At 34.9% G+C, this 18,391-nt stretch overlaps 1 protein-coding gene across 1 annotated transcript; it reads right to left on the reverse strand.

Moving 5' to 3' along the window:
• Positions 1-23: 23 nt before the first annotated feature.
• LOC129798298 (protein fem-1 homolog C) lies at positions 24-18,159 on the reverse strand. Its single transcript, XM_055841363.1, has 5 exons — positions 17,715-18,159; positions 11,506-12,281; positions 4,329-4,760; positions 3,957-4,225; positions 24-876 (listed from the first exon to the last, which is right to left on the reverse strand). The coding sequence occupies exons 1-5, from the start codon at positions 17,840-17,842 to the stop codon at positions 526-528; spliced, it is 1,956 nt and encodes a 651-aa protein (XP_055697338.1). The 5' UTR covers positions 17,843-18,159; the 3' UTR covers positions 24-525.
• Between the last annotated feature and the right edge of the window lie 232 nt (positions 18,160-18,391).

Consider the following 18,391-nt stretch of genomic DNA (forward strand, 5'->3'; position numbering starts at 1 on the left):
AAAATCAAGGTTAAATGAAAGAATTTGTTTAGCACAATTATTGTATTTTGCATTCTTCAGAAGAAGATTTTATAATTAGTTGTGTTGTCCTTTTTTTTGAAATACTACTTAAAAATACAGATTACTACAGTTAAGCAATAATTATTAGAATCCCTATGAGACCTTGTTTCTTTCACTTGTGAATTCTTTTGTGGAAAAATTCACAGCTAATAATAATATTTACAAAGTAACAACAATAAATTTCTCTTTTTTTTATTGAATAACGATGTCTAATGAGGCATTTTTTGTCAAGATGATCAAGTCCTTGAGGATCTCTTACGGTTTTTTTCTGTTTCGGGATGATCAAGCAAACTGAACTTCTCTGAAAGAAAACCTCAATAAATTGTCACTAGAAGAGAGATATTTTTTTTTAAATTTATTTCACTGAGGTGATTGTTTTTTTTTCCTTTCTTTCTTGATATATTGAACCTACTTAACAATTACTCCTGAATTTATTATCATGTTTTATTTATTTATTTGAAAACATTAAGCTTCATGTTGCCTCACAAACATTTCTAGTGTCTTAGGAATTTGATTCCTGTACGGAATTCTATACTTGGTAATAACGGTGGAAGCTAGACATTTAAGTGAAATATAGTTAATGAGGTAAATCTCATTTCCCGGATTGGCCGAGATCATGTTCATGGGACGATCATCAGCCCTATTCGGCTGATCCAGATGCGCCCCATTCTCGAGCAGCGTATGCACGAGGCGCCCATTGAAGTTGTACGGCATCGATGCAATGTGCAGCGGTGTCGATTTGGACTCATTCCGCGCATTCACATCGGCCCCGCACGCCAACAGCAACTCCACAACTTCTAAACTCGGGAAGATCACCTGAAAACACCAAATCACCATTCCCCCATTTTTGCAAAGTCATCCCAATCAACTCCAAGTTCAAGATCAATTGCACACGATTTTCTTTCCTTTTTTTTATCTTTGGCAAAAGATCAAATCAACAAATTAACCGATCGTTCGCAGTCAACTCCCGCCCCTCCCCGTTCAATTTGGTAACGAAAAAGAGATATAAATCAAAATTTGTGTCAGAGAATTAGTCTTTGGCATTCACTGCATTTAGATCAATTTGAAGCACAAATAAGTGATTGATCGTGACCAATGCAAGTGTTTCAGTGGATCAAAAAACAAGAGATCGTGCCAAAAATAATCCACATCTAATTAGAGAATATTAATCTTCAAACCAAGTTTGTAATAATTTTCTGGGTAACGATTTAATATTAATTGACTTCAGATTCTAAACTTTTTCGAGGCTTTACCGACTGATTCTAAACTCCTCAAAAATTCTGACAGATAATTCTAAACGTCGCGTCGTGAAGATTCTAAAAAAAACTATGTTTAAATCAAGTTCTAAAAATTTTGACAAATGATTCTAAACTTGGAAATTTTGACAGATAATTCTAAACTATTTAGGAATCTTTGCAGCAAGTTTTAGACGTCACGAATATTCTAAACAAAAAAAAAACAAAAATTAACTTGAAACTCTGAAAATTTAGAGTCGATTCTAAACTCTTAGAGATTTTGATATATAATTTCTAAAGTGTCTGGAAATCATGGAAGAGGATTCTAAAAGTCGGGAAGATTGTCAAATTATTTAGAAATTTTAAAAGATTTTCGCAGCGGATACTAATATTCTCGGAGATTTTGACAGATAATTCTAACCAACGCGAAGATTCTTAAACAAAATTTTATTAAATTCAAACTTTAAAAATTTAGACAGCTGATTCTAAACTATTCAGAAATTTTTACAGATAATTCTGAACTAGTTCTGAAATTTTGCATCGGATTCTAAAAGTAGCGATGATTTTGTCAAATAACTTTCAAGTTTTGATAGATTTTGACAGATAATTCTAAACTAACATTTTGACAATCGATTCTGAACATTGCAAAGAATAAAAACATTTCTGTTTTTTTTTCTAATTTAAATACTTATAATATTGACAGCGGACTCCAATATTAACTTCTTGAAGCTTTTGACAGATAATTCTAAACTATTTATTTGGGAATCTTTGCAGTTAATTCTAAATATCACGAATATTTTGACAAAGGATTTTAAAGTCTTTAAAGATTTTGACATCACTATATTGACCAAAATGAATCCGATAGCCTATACGGCCTAAACATAAAATAGAAGAAGAAAAAGATTTTGACAGCAAATTCTAAGCTTTTTGCAAATTTTGACAGATAATTCTAAACGTCGCGAACATTCTTAATGGCTATATGGACCCGAGTGAGTCCGACAGCCTTACATAAAATAGAAGAAGAAGAACATTCTTAAAAAAAAACTTTGTTTAATTTAAACTCTAAAAATTTAGACAGACAATTCTAAACTCACATGGGATTTTGACAGATAATTCTAAACTATTCCGAATCTTCGCAGCAACTTCTGAACTCACGAAAATTTCGTTAAATAACTTTGAAGTCTTAAAAGATTTTCACAGAAGATTTTAATCCTCGTGAATGTTTTGATAGATAAATCTAAATCATTTGGGAGACTTTGGAGCGGATTCTAAACATCGTGTAGATTTTGTTTTACTGTAAATTCTAAACTTTTTAGATACTTTCTCAGATAATTCTAAACTTTGACAATCGATTCTGAACGTGTCACAAAAATAAAAATATATTTCTTTTTAATTTAAATCATAAAAATGTTGACAGCGGATGATCGACTTGGAGATTTTGACAGATAATTCTAAACTTATTTGAAAATTTTTGCAGCACCATTCTAAACATGGTGTCAGACTTTGTCAAATGATTTTGCAGTCTTAAGAGATTTTGACAGATAATTCTAAACGACGCGACGTGGCGACTCATAGAAAAACGAAATCTTGCCGAATTGAAATTCTAAAAATTTAGATAGCTCATTCTAAACTCTTCAGTGATTTTAGTAAATAATTCTAAACCATTTGGAAATCTTTGCAGCAGATTCTAAGCGCCCGATAAATACTTGAAAAGACTTAAAAGCCTTAAAAGATTTTGACAGTCGATTCTAAACTTCTTGGACATTTTGACAGTTCTACACGACTTGAAGGTTTTTATAGCCGATTCTAAACATTAGGAATGCCTTGACAGCTGATCTTTGAACTCTTTTATGATTTTGACAGTTGATTGTACACTTGAAAATTTTGAGGGGTGATTCTAATTGTCGCTAAGCCTTTGACAGATGATTTAAAACTCTTCAGATATTTTGGAAGATAATTCTAAACTATTAAGGGATCTTTGCAACAAATTCTAAACGTCGCGTAATTTTTTAAATGAATTTGTAGTCTTATAAGATTTTGACAGTCGATTCTAAACTTACATAAATTTTCACATAGAATTCTAAACTTCGAAAATTTTCACAACTAATTCTAAACGTTCCGAAGATTATGACAGCAGATCTTTGAAGTCTTTTAAGATTATGAAAGTCGAATAGTTTGGTAAATAATTTTACAGTCCTTGCAAATTTTGAACGCAAATTCTAAACGTCGCGACGACTTTGACACCCGAAGATGATTTTGACATTGACATTGATTTAAGATTTTGACAAATAATTCTAAACAACTTGAAAATCTTGAATGGCTATATCGACCCGAGTGAGTCCGACAGCCTTACATAAAATAGAAGAAAAAGAAGAAGAAAATCTTGAAGGTCGATTCTAAACATTGCGAAGACAAAAAAATTAAATGTAAAGCGTCAAAGTTTTAACAGCCAACTATTGTAAAAACTCTTCGGAGACTGACAGTTAATCGCAAATTATTTGGTAATCTTTTTTTTTATATGATTCTAAACATTCTGAAGACTAACTCTTCTTTTGTTCAGAATCATATCAAATGGGATGAATAAAATAAGCCACGCCTCCCCGTGTGCATTTACCCCGCCTTGAAAGATTAAAAAAAGTTTTGCAAATAAAAAGAACTTACCGTGAGATTATTGTCATCGGAAAAGTATCCACTCTTGATGACATTCAATCGGGACACTGAGAGATGAAGAAGGGTATCATTGGTGCAGGCGCTCCTGATATTGCTCTGGACTAGTTCAGTTACGGCCTCAGACACCATTTGCTTCTCCTTCTCAGACTTTGCCGTCGTCACCAAAAGATAGATCAAGTGCGTGATGCACTTGAGCATTCTATCAAAATTCTCTTGCTGTTTCCTATGTACTGGCCTTATGGTAAGATACTGGCGAGATTCTGCGAAGAAAATGGCAGATTTGGTTAAATATGGACAAATTCAGGACATTTCCCAGGTGTGTCATAGGACACTTCCTTGGATTTTCCAAAGACATTTCCTAACCATTGATATTCCTAGTGAGAAGCCTGAAGACACTGTAGACGTCAAGGAAGCGCGGGGTGTCTTGATCAACAATCTCATTAGGCATCATATGAATGTGTTTGTCTATGGAGTCCAGCATCATCTTAACAATGGCCTGGGCTGTTATGCACGTTTCCGAATGGAGAATTGAATGTTTCTCCACACGAACTTCCAGTGCCAAGCACCACAGGTCGATGCATCGCTGAAGCTGGAGGGAATCGGCGTAGGATGCTCCGCGGAACATCAAACGAAACAGCGTATCTTTATGATGAATCCCTAGCACCCTCTCACATATCAATAAACTCTGAATCCTCATGCTGTCCACATCAGCAGCAATATTGTCCAATTCGGCTATTGTTGAAAATTCCACAGCATTGCCAAAGGCTTCCCGTGGCGGTGGAACAGGCTTTTTCTCTGTCAAAAACAAAGCCATAGCCACAAAAAATCTCATGTAACATTCTGTCAAAGTTGCACGAGACACGAATTTTGCAAACACACTTCCGTGCCTTCATTTTATTTTTCTTATCATCTTGACACAATTATTTCTCAAAATACACAAAAAATTTTGCTACTTTTTTTCTGCTCAATTATTCTTATCAAATGTTTACAAAATATAGCATTCACGATGCGCCTGAAAGAATATTTCACGTCTTTTTCTTATCTTTTTTGCCAAAATAAACATCCTGATAGAAGAAAAAAAACTGCAAAGATTACTTCAAGGTACAATAAAAGCCAGAGATAAGCTCAAATCAGCTTATTGTAGGTGAGATTCTTAAATGACAATGAACTCGGATGGCCTGCAAATTCGATTTGAAGACCGCTCACAGAGTGATCCGTGAGCGGCAATCGGCAAAATAATGCCGATCTGAAGATAAAAATCGGCAGATCGGTAATATTTTGCTAAAAGATCGACATGCTGATTCAACCGACGAATTCTAAACAACTTGATGACTGATTCTAAACCTCATCGTGAAGACTAAAAAAACAATCTTAAATGAAAAGACTAAAAGTTTTGACAGCTTATTCTAAACTCTTCGAAGATTTTGACAGCCGGACATTAACCTATTCGACAATTTTTACAAACGATTCGGAACATCCCGAATATTTCACAAAATATTTTACACTTTTTAAAGATATTGACTTTAACTTTTTGGCTATATCGACCCGTGTGAAGTCGACAGTCCAAACGTAAAACAGAAGAAGAAGAAATTGACAGTCGATTCTAAACTCCTCGGAGATCTTAACATTTAATTCTAAACTACTTTAAAGCTTCGAAATTCTATTCTAAACGTCGTCGTCAAAAAAATTTGGAAAAATTATTTTAAACCCATAAAAACTTCTGTCTATTCTAAACCGCTAGGGGATTTTTAAAAATAATTCTAAACTCTTTCAACATTTTGACAGCTTATTCTAAACTCATCAAAGATTTTGACTCTATGGCTATATGGACCTGATTGAGTCTGACAGCCAAAAACATAAAAAGAAGAGAGAGAGAGAGAGAAAGATTTTGACCTTTCTGTTGGCTATATGGACCTAGTGTGTCCGACAGCCTTACATAAAATAGAAGAAAAAGAAGAAGAAGATTTCGACGTGAGTCCGACAGCCTTACATAAAATAGAAGAAAAAATCGACAGATCAGCAGACTGTCACGAGATCGGCAAATTCACGCAAAATCGGCAAATCGACACGATTTTAACGAAAGATCGACAGATCGGCACTCAAGTGAACAGTGAGCGGCACAGTTGCTTACCCCTTGGGCAATAGAGGCCTTAATGTTTTTTTATAATTTTGCTAAAGAATTTTTCCTTATCGATTACTTATGAGCCGTAATATTTGAGGTTATGTGTTTTCAAGACTGGTTTATACGATCAAACGACTCCAAGTGTTAAACTCAGAAACTTGACACACTTCAGGGAATTGTCACATTTTATGAAACCCTTTTTTTTTTAAATATTTGAGATTTTAGAGAGTAAAAGGGACCTATTTGAGCCAAAGTATGTTGTGCTAAACATTGGATTAACTAATAATGCGTTCTTATGAATCCAGAACACGAAGCTTGATGCTTCTTGTTCCTCAATTAACTCTTCTGGATCTTTTGGGACTCTGAGTACCCAAAAGAAAAAATGCATAATCTGGAAAAAAAAACAATCTTTTGGACAATTTCGAAGCGATAAAATCCGATTCTTGAAGAATGATTTCAAACTTTAAGGATATCCAAATCTAGGATATTTTTTAAAAGACAATGAATAATCCTTGAGCTAAGATATTTTTGATCAAAAAATCGTGAAATCTGAACGCTGTATATTTTACGGTCGGGAAAGAGTTGAAGCCAAGCTGAGTATATCCTTCTCTTGCATTTCCCTTCTTTTAAGCTCTTACGGGATGAAAATAGTACGCAACTTTCAAAAAACCAATTTTTTACTTACTGTAGAGCATACAAGGACTAAAGCCAAAAAGTAATCATCAAAATCGGTTTAGCAAGAGTCGTGACGTGATATTTGACGTTATTAATCGTTTTATTTGCATCGAAAGATTGTAAAATTCGGTCAAAAACAACTGGTGATATCGTCGGTTGAACTAGCAACTGTGCTAAGTGCTAACTGCAATTATTTTTGTGCGTTGTAAATTGTAAATGATGCACCGCTAAGTGGCGTTTGCAACGAATACAGTTAGCACAGTTGCTGGTCCAACCGACGAATTTTAAACGACTTTTGATAGCCTAAAATTTACTCTATTCGGAAGTTTTTACATCCGATTCGGAATATCCCGAATATTTCACAAATTATTTTACAATTTTTAAAGATACTGACTTTGATTTTTTGGCTATATGTACCACAATGTAAAACAGAAGAAGAAAAATTGAGAAGAAGAAGAATACACTGACAGTCGATTCTAAGCTCCTCGGAGATCTTAATATATAATTCTAAACTACTTCAAAACTTCGAAATTCTACCCTAAACTTCGTCGTCGCGAAAATTTGGAAAAATGATTTTGAACCCTTTAAAAATTTCAGTCGATTCTAAACCACTCGGGGATTTTGAAAAATAATTCTAAACTCTTTCAAGACTTTGACAGCTTATTCTATACTCTTCGAAGATTCTCGCAGCCGAAAATTAACTCTATTTTGAAAGTTTTACAAATGATTCCAAACTTTTGGAATATTTTGGCAAGTGATTTTAATTTTTTAAGGATTTTGACAGATTCTAAACTTCTCGGATATGTTAGCATTTAATTCTGAACGATTTGAAAGTTTGGAATCCGATTCTAAACTTTGCAAATATTTTGAAAGATGATTTCAAACTATTCAAAAACTGGGAGAGTAAAATTTGAACTCCTCAGAGATTTTAACAGATAATTCTAAACTCTTTCAAAATCTTGACAGTGGATCCTAGAAGTTCAGAAAGTTTTAACGAAGCATTCTAACCTACTTCGACATTTTTACAGACGATTGAAAATCCTACTAGGATTATGGCAGACAATGTTAACTGCTTTTCGAAAATATTGACAGACGATTTTGAATTTTTCGAAGATTTTGTCAAATGATTAAAAAATATATTTGAAGATTTTTTGCAATCTATTGGAAATTGTTTTGTGATTTTCATGGTCGATTCTGAACTCTTCCAAGATTCTAACAGATGATTTTGCATTCTTACAAAATTGTTACAAACGAATAAAAACTAATAAATAATTTTGATAAATAATTGTAATCTCTCCAGAAATTTAGATAACCTATACTAAGCGTTTCGAAAATTTTAATGGACTACTTTAAGCTCGTGTAATTTTTTTTAACAAGTAATTGGAAACTTTTCGGAGATTTTGACAGCCGATATGAAACGTTCTGGGGCGTTTATGAAAGCTGATTCTCGGTCGGTCAATTTTTGAATATTGAACCATTATAGCTCAGGTCAAGGGGGTTCAAGGAGGTTAAGTTTTTTTTTGTTTTATAGATAGAAAGTGCAGTTATAACATATTAGAATTTCAGACCGATTCATGCCAAGGGTCCGGGGCCGGAGCTAATTAACTAAGAAAATTGGATAATTTTCTGTTGAAACTAGCGCCCCGAGCGGTAATCCTACAAAGTCCAATGTCATAGCATAGAAAGTTGTATTACTTCATGAGACAACGGTTTTTATAATTTTTATGCACCAATAATATCTTCAGAATCAAAGGGTTTCGAGAAACACTCTGTCAAAGTCTAAGCCCAATCTTATAAAACGATATTTCCTGTGACTTACAATATCTGTGATTTTAAAGAATCTCACTAAAAGCACGTGAAGAAATTCTGAAAGTGAATGTGGTGAAAAGTTGCTTTGTCACAGAAGGAAATTTCTCCATGATTTTCAGCTTTTCCACAAGAAAGAAGTTAATCTTATTAAAAGAATTTCTAACTCTTTCCCATTAATCTCTTGTTCCGTGCTTAATAAATAGATTATGAGATAACATTATTCATCTACTGGGAATTTGTGCAAAATCATCGGGTGAAGCATTTTTCCACTGAAGTTTATTTTCTCAATGTTTTTGAAATGAGAAATATGTCTTCCTATATTTTCCGAAGACCACAAAATTACTTTAACTTTCATCACTTCATTAATCTATCACTGCCAATTTTACATTGGATCACTAAACTTTTAGTGGAAAAGAGGCTCAGTAGAATGTATTATTTAAATATACCATGAAATTTTGCCTAGAATAAAATAATAAATTTGTCTACAATTCTATCTTGCATGTGGATAATTTGGTCCAGATTTTTAAATAAATAACCAACCGCTAAAATCTTTAATAAAATGCTATAATAAAAATCTACATGGAATTTTTAAGATAAAATTATTTGTTATTAAAACCTTTGAAAACTACTTTACCATTTTAGAATCTTTCGATGTTTTTTCTGTCCCATTCAGAATCCAAAAGCTGTGTTCTTAACGTTAAGAAATTTTTTTTCGGAAAAATAAAAAACATCGAATTTGTTATTTAATTCTTAATAATTTATAAGGAAAATCGACAATTTTCTATGTTTTTTTAGTTGAGTGCAGTAAAATACCACGACGTGAATGGATCTAATATGTTATATATTTTTTAAATCAAGATAAATATTTTAAATGAAATAAAAAATATATAGAATTGAATACAAGCCAATTATAAAAAATTAGAGTACTATTTTCGAAGTTTCTGTACTTTGGTTTTACTTCTTAAAAATTGAGTTGGAGTTGTATTCGATGTTCTTTCATTATATTCTTGAAATTAAGAAATTCCTCTATAAAATCAAAAACATTGAATTTAACTATTAAACATTAACGCTGCCAATTGACGATGTTTGATATTTTTCTATGTTTTTTTCGGTATTGTGCAGTACAATATCGCGACATGGATACACTTAATGTTTAAATAAATAAAACAACATAGAATCAAATTTTACACAATCATAAAACCCAGGGGGTGTTAGCTCTGAAAAATGCGACCGGTTTTAGTGTGAATTTTTTCCTGTTTTCATACACATTTCACGAGATATCTCCAAAACTACGTAGGTTGCAAATTTGGGGTTTTCGGTTGCTTATTCAGTATTAAGTTAGCTTCTATTTTCTATTTGTAGGTTTTGCAAATTCATTCTGTAATAATAGAAAACAGCTAACAAACTAAAAAGTCTTTTCGGCACGCTAGAAACATATGGTAAACATAGGAAATGTCATGCACCTGATAAAAATTTACATAACTATTTTCTATATTTTTCGTCGTTTTTTCACCTTCAAACTCTTGTAAATTAGATTGAAGATGTATTTAATGTTTGTTTTCTAAATTAATTAATGCTGTGAATCGACAATTTTCGATGTTTTCTCTGTGTTTTTCTGTGTTCTTGTGTACAGTGAAATGTCCCATAAAAAAATCACTAGACAAAATAAAATTTAAAAAAAAAACAAGATTGAATTTTACCTAATCTTTAAGACTTACAGAATTGTTTTCGATGTTTTTCATTCCTTTCTTGTTATTTCTAAACTCTTGAGAAGTAGATTGGAGATATATTCGAAGTTTTGAATACATTGCACGCATTAAAAATAGCAAAAAAAATAACCCAATAATATATTCTAGAAATCATGAACATTTCAAACGAACAAAAAGGTAAAACATAGAATTATTAATTATTTAAAATTCATACTATAATTATTTTTTCTATGTTCTCCTCCTATACACTTCAAATTTAGACTGAATATATCTTAATGATTTTTTGTCCTTGCATTAAAAAACTTGCTTTTGATGAAGTCAAAAACATAGAATTATTAGTTAGTTTATATAAGGAAGATCATTTTTTAACTCTTTCCGGACCGCAGCATATGCTGCAAGCCAATTTCACATTTTTTTAATCAAAAATATCTAAGCTCAGGAATTAATTGAGGAATAATTAAAAAAAACACTGTTTTTCACTGAATATTCATATGCTGCTTTGGGTACTCAGAGTCCCAAAAGAGACGAAAGAGTTAAATAAATTTCTAAAATGATGTTTTTGATTGCTATTACGGCAAAAGTTTTTAATTATTTATAAAGACAAACATATTTCTTACAAACTTTTGGGACTGAAATGACACGTTTACATCACTTTCCGTTGGCTTTCTATGTTTTTCGATGTTTTTCAAATGAAGTTTTTATAGCACAACTCTAGCCACAGGTTTAATTTGAAAGGACAAAATCAAATAAAATTGGGGTACCTAAAAACTAAAGCATTCCGACAATTTTCGATGTTTTTTTCTATATGAAAACCTGTCAAATAATCGGACTTGACACTTGTATGACATGAGTATATTTGACGTTTCTTGACAAATTACTATATTTTCTTTTAAAAATCTTGCAATGATTATGAAATATTTTTGCAATAAGTAAGATGGCGCTCGTTGGCTGTAATTTCATTTTTCTATGTTTTATTTAAAAACTTCTTTAAAAATATCTTATTGAAAATTTCGCTTAACACCTGGGTAAACAATGGTTTGTGCCTTGACTAAGCGAAGGCTGTTTGGCAGAATAGACAGCCCAGTGGATTGTACCTTGGCTTAAATAAATTATTGTGTCTCTGCTAAAATGCTAAGTGAAAATTTTATGAAAATTTTTGGTATTTATCTGAGAATTGCATTTTTTTGTGTATTGAGATATTCTTTCTTAAAAAATGTCCACTTACCGATGTAAACGGATTCCCGCTGTCGAATGTGATGAGCTAGCCTCCAGTGGAGGATGGTAATACGGGTTTCGTTCTGTTCATCGAGGAAGGTGGAACCGATTAGTTCATGAGCTTCGGCCAATCGCGAAGCTGAGTAGTTTATGCGACTTTTGAGGTACTCAAAGATTTGATGAGCCCCCTTGAGGCATGCCAGCTGCAAACTATCATCACCATATCGACTTTTGGCAAATGGATCTGCCCCATGCTCCAGCAGGAGCTTCGTGGTCTCCAGTCTATGTTCCTGAATGGCATAGTGCAGGGCTGTTTTGTCCTGAATGTCCCGTGCATTGACATCAGCCCCCTTGCTGATCAGGTACATGCACAGAGCCACAGATTGCACGGAATTTATGAGGCAAGTGCCCCCATTGTAATTAGCTTTTGTAATATCAGCCCCCCGCTCCACCAGATACTGCACAATTTCCACGTGCGTCATGTAGCATGCACTCCGGACCGGCGTCGATCCCGTGTCCGAGAGTGCATTGATATTCGCCCCGAAGCCAATCAAGAGCTTCACCACGCCCAGATTCCCGGACACAGAAGCGCACCACAGCGGAGTGACGCAGTGCACGGATCTGTCTTCCGGAACTTCATACAGTCCCCGCTGTTCAATATCTGCGTCACATTCTGTGATCAGCAGCGCCGCCACGCGGACATTTCCATGCTTACAGGCCAGGAAGAGCGGCGAGCAGCCATCCCTGGTCTGCTTCGCAATCTCCCTGCGCTCCTCGCGACGCAAACTGCAAGGAACATCAAAAACTCTCTCAATGTGGCTCTCTCTTCTTCCGGGACTGAGCTGCAGACTCCACAGAGTTTGCGATCGACGAGAAATGGGCAGAAAGCGTGAAGTGGCAAATGGGACGTAACACATTGTGTGAAATATAAGTGAAATGTGCGTTTGGCATTGTTGCAAAAAAAAAGTGGAGAAAGAAGTGGGGTTTTCTCATTCAAGAATATGAAATAGATTTATTTATAGAAGGCAGAAGAGGATCACAATTCACGGTATTTTTTTGTTGACGATTTTCCCAAGTATATGAGATCTTAATACAACCCTGTACACAAGTTTGAACTCAATCACATTTTCCGGCAAAATTTGTTTTCGATTTTTTTTTACCATTTAGGAAGCATCGGTTGAGGATCCGATAATGAAGGGTTACTCAAATTAAAGACACAATCAGTCAACAGACACACGATTCTCGAAAAACTTCTAGTTCCTAGAAAATTATGGAGTAAAAATGCAAGTAAAAAACAATAAAGACAAAACAGGTGGCAAAGCGTCCCAGGTTTTGCGAAGTGCTCAAACTCGTGACTTAGATTCTATACCTCAAAAGTACTTTCGCACGATTTACTGTTTACCGGTTCGTAATCGATTTAATCCGATTCATAAATCACTCAAAAGCTCCCTCAAAATGGTTTTAATAGCAATATAATTGATTTTTGGATAAAAATTACTTATCTGTTTATAATCGGTTCACAGCCCAGTTGAATAGGTTTATAAATTACTCAAAACTTTGACTAAAATACACTTCAAGATTTGGAATTAGATATTGGTTATGAACCGGTTCATTATCGTTTCAGGACCAATTGGAACCGGTTCAGTTTTATCGGAAATTCCAAGACCTTTCCAACGAGCCCAAATATGATACCATTTGGATGAGAAATATGCTCTCCAGAACCTTTCAAACCTTTGACCTTGAAAAACCGATATTAAGAATGATTTAACGGGATTTTCGTATATAAAGTGTGCGACAAAACCATAACCGCACCTATTTTTTTTTCGAATTTCAAACAAATTATAGAAATTTTATTGTAGTTTTTACCTTAATTCTTCCATTATCATCGGAGAAAAGAAAATTGTAATGGTTAGTTGGCTGAGTTTGATTGAGATTTTAAATTGAAAGAAATGTTAGAAAATCGCCTTTTTCAAAGTGACATAACCATAACCGCATGCGCTCTATTTGTAAAAATCTTAGATCCCCTATAGCCAACGGCCGCAGCGATTCCACTAGCAGCCTTTTTTGCCATGTCCGCTGATTTCACCGCTAAAAATCCGCGTGAAATTCCCTGGATTTTACCGCTCAAAATGCGCGTAAGCTTCCGAAATGGAATTTGACGCTAAATTTCTTCCTAGCGTTCCATGGACGTTTGCGGAACTCTGTGTAGGACCGTCTAATAATAAATGTCCGCGAGTTTCTATGGACTTTTCTCTGACGAATATTTCCACGGCTTTTCCTATGGATTATTAGCGTATAATCGGCAATCAGCCCTTTAAAAAGTTGGAAAAAATCCTCTTTATTTCCACGAAATTCTCCGTGGAAATTTCCATAAAACGGCCTTAGAGACTTCCGTGGTTTAATATTACGGAATTCCACGACTTTTCCAGTGGATTTTTTAAATATATTTTTCTTCAAAATAATTCCAAAAATTGATTTAAAATTTCGTGGAACTTTCATAGAGAATTTCCAAAAAAACATCCACAAATATGGACGATCAGTGCCAATTGGCAGCTTAAAACTTGGAGAGTGTTCATCTATCAGACGAACACTCAGTTGTTCTACTTTTGAATTGAAAATATTGCTACCATATCGTTTATTTGAGTATGTCTAGCTCGCAAGAATTATAGCGTTAGGGCGAAAAATAATTGCAGAATTTTCGCGCTTACTTTCATGGAGTCTTGGCCGGAAAGATATCAGAAAATATACTCGGAATATTTAAAGGAAATTTTAAATCAATTTCCAGGGAATGCTCTCAGATATGTTGCAAGAAAATTCCTCGGACGCGAAAAAAAGCTGATAACTCCGCAGAATTCCAAGCGGAATATTAGCCTTTATTTCCACGGAAACTCTCGCGGAAAAATAGAAGACAAATTCCAGGGAATTTTCTGTTACTGTGAAACTTTGCGGCCGATCGGCTACAGGGTCTATTCTCTGAAATGTCATTGTCATTTTTATTAGCGTTTACTTATATGTCAAAAACGTCAAGATGGCGCGCAGAAAAATCTTATCGGATTATGAAAACGGCCAAATAGACTTAATGAACAGTGAAAAGAAGCCATTTCGTGAAATTGCCCGCATAATTGGTCGCAGTGATCGCGTTGCCAGGAATTATTTGAAGGTTTCTGCGAGCTATGATTCTAACCGTGATCATGGAAGAAAGCGGAAGTTTTCCAGCGTTCTGAGGGGCATGTGTGACGTATGGCTTCGAATTCATATTGCACCTGTAGGTCAATTAAGGAATCATTGGACCTCAATGTATCCGTTAGAACCGTGCAAAGGACCATGAGACATTCGCCGGACATCGTGAGAGCTAAAATGGCTCCAAGACCGCGACTAAAACCGCATCACATGGAGAGACGCTTAGTTTTCGCTCGAGAGAATTTAAGGGCAGATTGGACTAAGGTAATGTGATCACTCTGTATTTTTACAGTTCATCTTCTCAGATGAAAAGAAATTTAATCTTGATGGACCTGACTGATTCAGGTATTACTGGCGAGATTAAAGGACAGAACCGCAGTATTTTTCTAAAATGAACTTTGGAGGAGGATCACTCATAATTTGGGGAGCGTTTTATGCGAGAGGAACCCTGAAATTACGCTTTACTTCGCATCGAATGAAGAGTCAAGACTACATAATCAGTCCTCCGAAGACGTGAAAGAACTCAAAGTTGCGTTACTTGATGCTTGGCGTAACATTCCGGAAAGCACCATCCAGATTCTAATCAGGAGTATGACAAACCGGATTTTTAAGCTGATTCATAAACATTGAGCTACAATTAAGTACCAAAAGTTCTTTTTCTGATGATTCGTGCTTTTTCTTTCATAAAATTTGAAGTGCTGTTATGATTTTGTCAATCGAATGAAAGATAACTTTCACAATCAGTTTGAGTGCAGGTTTCCAAATGATTTTCCAAAAAAATTGGTTTGGTTCTTCGACCTTTCTAATCTTTTATATAATTTCAATAAAAACTTTAAATAATATTTACAACGATCCTCAGATAGCTTATTGTAAGTAAATACAGTTTTTTTTTATTCTTCTACTAGCAAATTGATAATTCGATAAATTATCCGATGCACTTTCATCGCTTTTAAAAATTTGTTGAGGATTTTAATTCGGCACTATAGATAAGCAATTTACACTACAATAATACTACTTAATAAAGAATAAAATTTTTAATTGAAAAAAAAAGATATCAAAAGGAAAATAAAATAGACGGAGCCAGGGATCGAACCCGCGTCACTCTCTTTGAACGTCCTGTGCTGTACCGCTGAGCCAGCGCTGCATGCAGTCTCATTCGAATTTTCTTTATTATGTGCTGCATATTTTCAACTTTGGGGAATTTAAAAAAAAAATAACCCGAATTCGCATTTTTTGAATATACCACGTTTAATTTGATGCCTTTCTGCGTAGTTGAACAAAGCCCCAGATTTATATGAATTTGATCACTCGAGTACTTCCCTTGTAAGACGATCCCTCTGTCTATTTTCACTTAAGGCTAATGAACAAGGGATCGGGTCCTTCTAGAGAGGGTCTGGCGAGGGGCTCACAATCCTTCTCCGTAAAAGCAAGATGGTTGCTAAAACTCAGAAGGAGTCTCCGATAGGACGGACCGGATGGACTCTCTGACAGAGACCTATGCTACGTTTCTGGAGCGAGCTGACGGAAAGTCGCCAGGGGGTAGATTATGTAAGTAAAGTGAAGCCGGTGAATGATTCACTTGACAGCTCGAGTGAACGTTTCACTAGTGAATCGCCAAAATGCGATTATGAAAGCGGTGAACGATTCACTTCACACCGTTTTTTGAGGTTAGGTTTTTCACCATCATTTGCGGGAGTGAAACTGGAGGTGAATGCAATTTTTAGGACGAGAAATGCATTGCATAATCGGAAGTAAGGCTTTTTCACATAACTAGTTTATAATACGATACGAAATCATCGAGTTTATAAAGCATTTGATGCAAAAAATTGCCGAAATATAATTAACCAACCAAACACTATTTTCGCGGCACGTACAAAGTATTCACCTCCAGACAAATCGAATGATTGACAAAATGTCTCACACACATTAACAGACACTGCTCACGCATTTGTACACACTTTATATTATTTTAACACCAATTTCACTCCATTTTTTCTAAAACTTCATCAAAAACTGAGAAAATCGGTGAAAAACTATACGGCCACTGAACAAAAACAATGAGTTTTGACGTCTGGAAATTCACTCTAGCAGTTTTTCACCACATCTGATTCACTCACTCATTCATAATCACTTTTCTAGCAGTTGTGAACACGAGCGGTGAATCGTTCACTTGTGAACGTTTCACCAGTGAACGTTCACGATTTTTACATAATCCACCTCCAGGACTAGAGAGGTTAGTGCGAGAGGCCTGGTCCCTTAAAGGGACATTGCTGCGACTTAAATAAGGTTTCGAAATCAACCAAAGACTTAATTGATGAGGGGGATGAGTATTTTTTTTTGTGAAGGGTCATCAAAGGCCTGAAGTTGATATCTTTCATAGTTTGAACTTCATACCGGTGGCAAGAGAGCTATCTTTCATGTGGATTTCGGCTAACTTCAGGGCAATGGTTGGGTCACTATTCCTGACAAAAATTGCTTAGAAATAAGCTAAAATTCTAGCAATTCTAGTTGAATTTATATCACTTAGAATTTGGTGTTTCCTGAGAAGTTTTTACCGTGAATAAACCTATAATGATGAATCGGTTAAGAAACAACTAAAAATAATTTTTATTCTAAATTCATTTTTTAATTATTATGAATCGGTAGAAGTTGATACTGTACCAGGAAATATAAAAAAAAGAAGGAAATGTAAAAGAATTTTACGGCATCACGAGTATACTGCCAATCTACAATGCTTTTACCTCACTTTTGATTGGCAATCCTTGAAATTTTCAAATTGTTCCCGAGATATAAAGAAATGTTTCCGATATGTTTCCAATTTGAATTCGACCTAATTTAGACGACCTTGAAAGGATTCTCTTCCTCGTCCCCGAGATCCAATCCAATATCATTGATCTCTAATCTAGAAACTTCTGCTCTAATTTATTCAACTCTGAGGGGCTTTCATTGTGCGGCAGTTTTTTGGTCGTGGAGTCAAATGGGGGGCCAGAAAAAACACGGTGAATGGGTATTTTTAGTGCGATTGAACGGAGAAATTACCTTTTTATACGATCTCTGAGCACATTCGAGTTGTTCTCGCCCGTCATGGGCTTACACTCCTCGAACACAAGATTAATCACTGACTCCAGGTACCTCTGCTCCGTGGCCAGTGAACTGAACTTGGACATTTCACCAAGGGCTTTTCCACAATCCTTTCCTCAAACAAAATTCCTCTGCATTCCTTCGAATTCAGGGACTTTTCCTTCAACTCTCACTCCGAGCACTTTTTCTTCATGCCCTTCTCTCACTTTTCACCCAATTTTTGGGATGTCACTGCATTGCACAAGCACAAATTTGAGGAAATCAGATATTAGAGTGGCCTTTGGGGGGAAATCAGGGAGTTTCCTGGAGGAAATTCAAGGATTTTCACACACAAGGCAGAAAAATTGGGAGAGTTTCTCCGAGAAAATTGACAATAGCACTGACAGCTTCCAACTCGTCGAAAAGTCCAATTCCCCTCCGACTGGAGAAACCTTACAAATGCAGTTTGGAGCACTTTTTACAAAATAAGAATTTTATGAACTTTTCAAGAAATTTTAACAAATTTCTTCTCTGAGGGATGTTTACTATGATCTGGATAAAAATTATTAAATATATTTTGTAAGAATTTTTTGGAGTTCTGTAGAATTAGTGAAGCATTTTTGGCGCGGTCGGTACTGCAGTGTCATGGCGCCATC

Source organism: Phlebotomus papatasi, chromosome 1 (assembly GCF_024763615.1).
Source record: "Phlebotomus papatasi isolate M1 chromosome 1, Ppap_2.1, whole genome shotgun sequence".
Taxonomy (NCBI): Eukaryota; Metazoa; Arthropoda; class Insecta; order Diptera; family Psychodidae; genus Phlebotomus; species Phlebotomus papatasi.

What these genes read in the sequence shown, in the direction of transcription:
- LOC129798298 (XM_055841363.1), bottom strand. Translation starts at nt 17,842, where the DNA reads ATGTCCAAGTTCAGTTCACTGGCCACGGAGCAGAGGTACCTGGAGTCA. An exon ending in CTCAGAGATCGTATAAAAAG is followed by an intron (nt 12,282 to 17,714) that starts GTAATTTCTCCG and finishes TGTTCCTTGCAG; the next exon opens with TTTGCGTCGCGAGGAGCGCA. An exon ending in TCTCACTAGGAATATCAATG is followed by an intron (nt 4,226 to 4,328) that starts GTTAGGAAATGT and finishes TTTTCTTCGCAG; the next exon opens with AATCTCGCCAGTATCTTACC.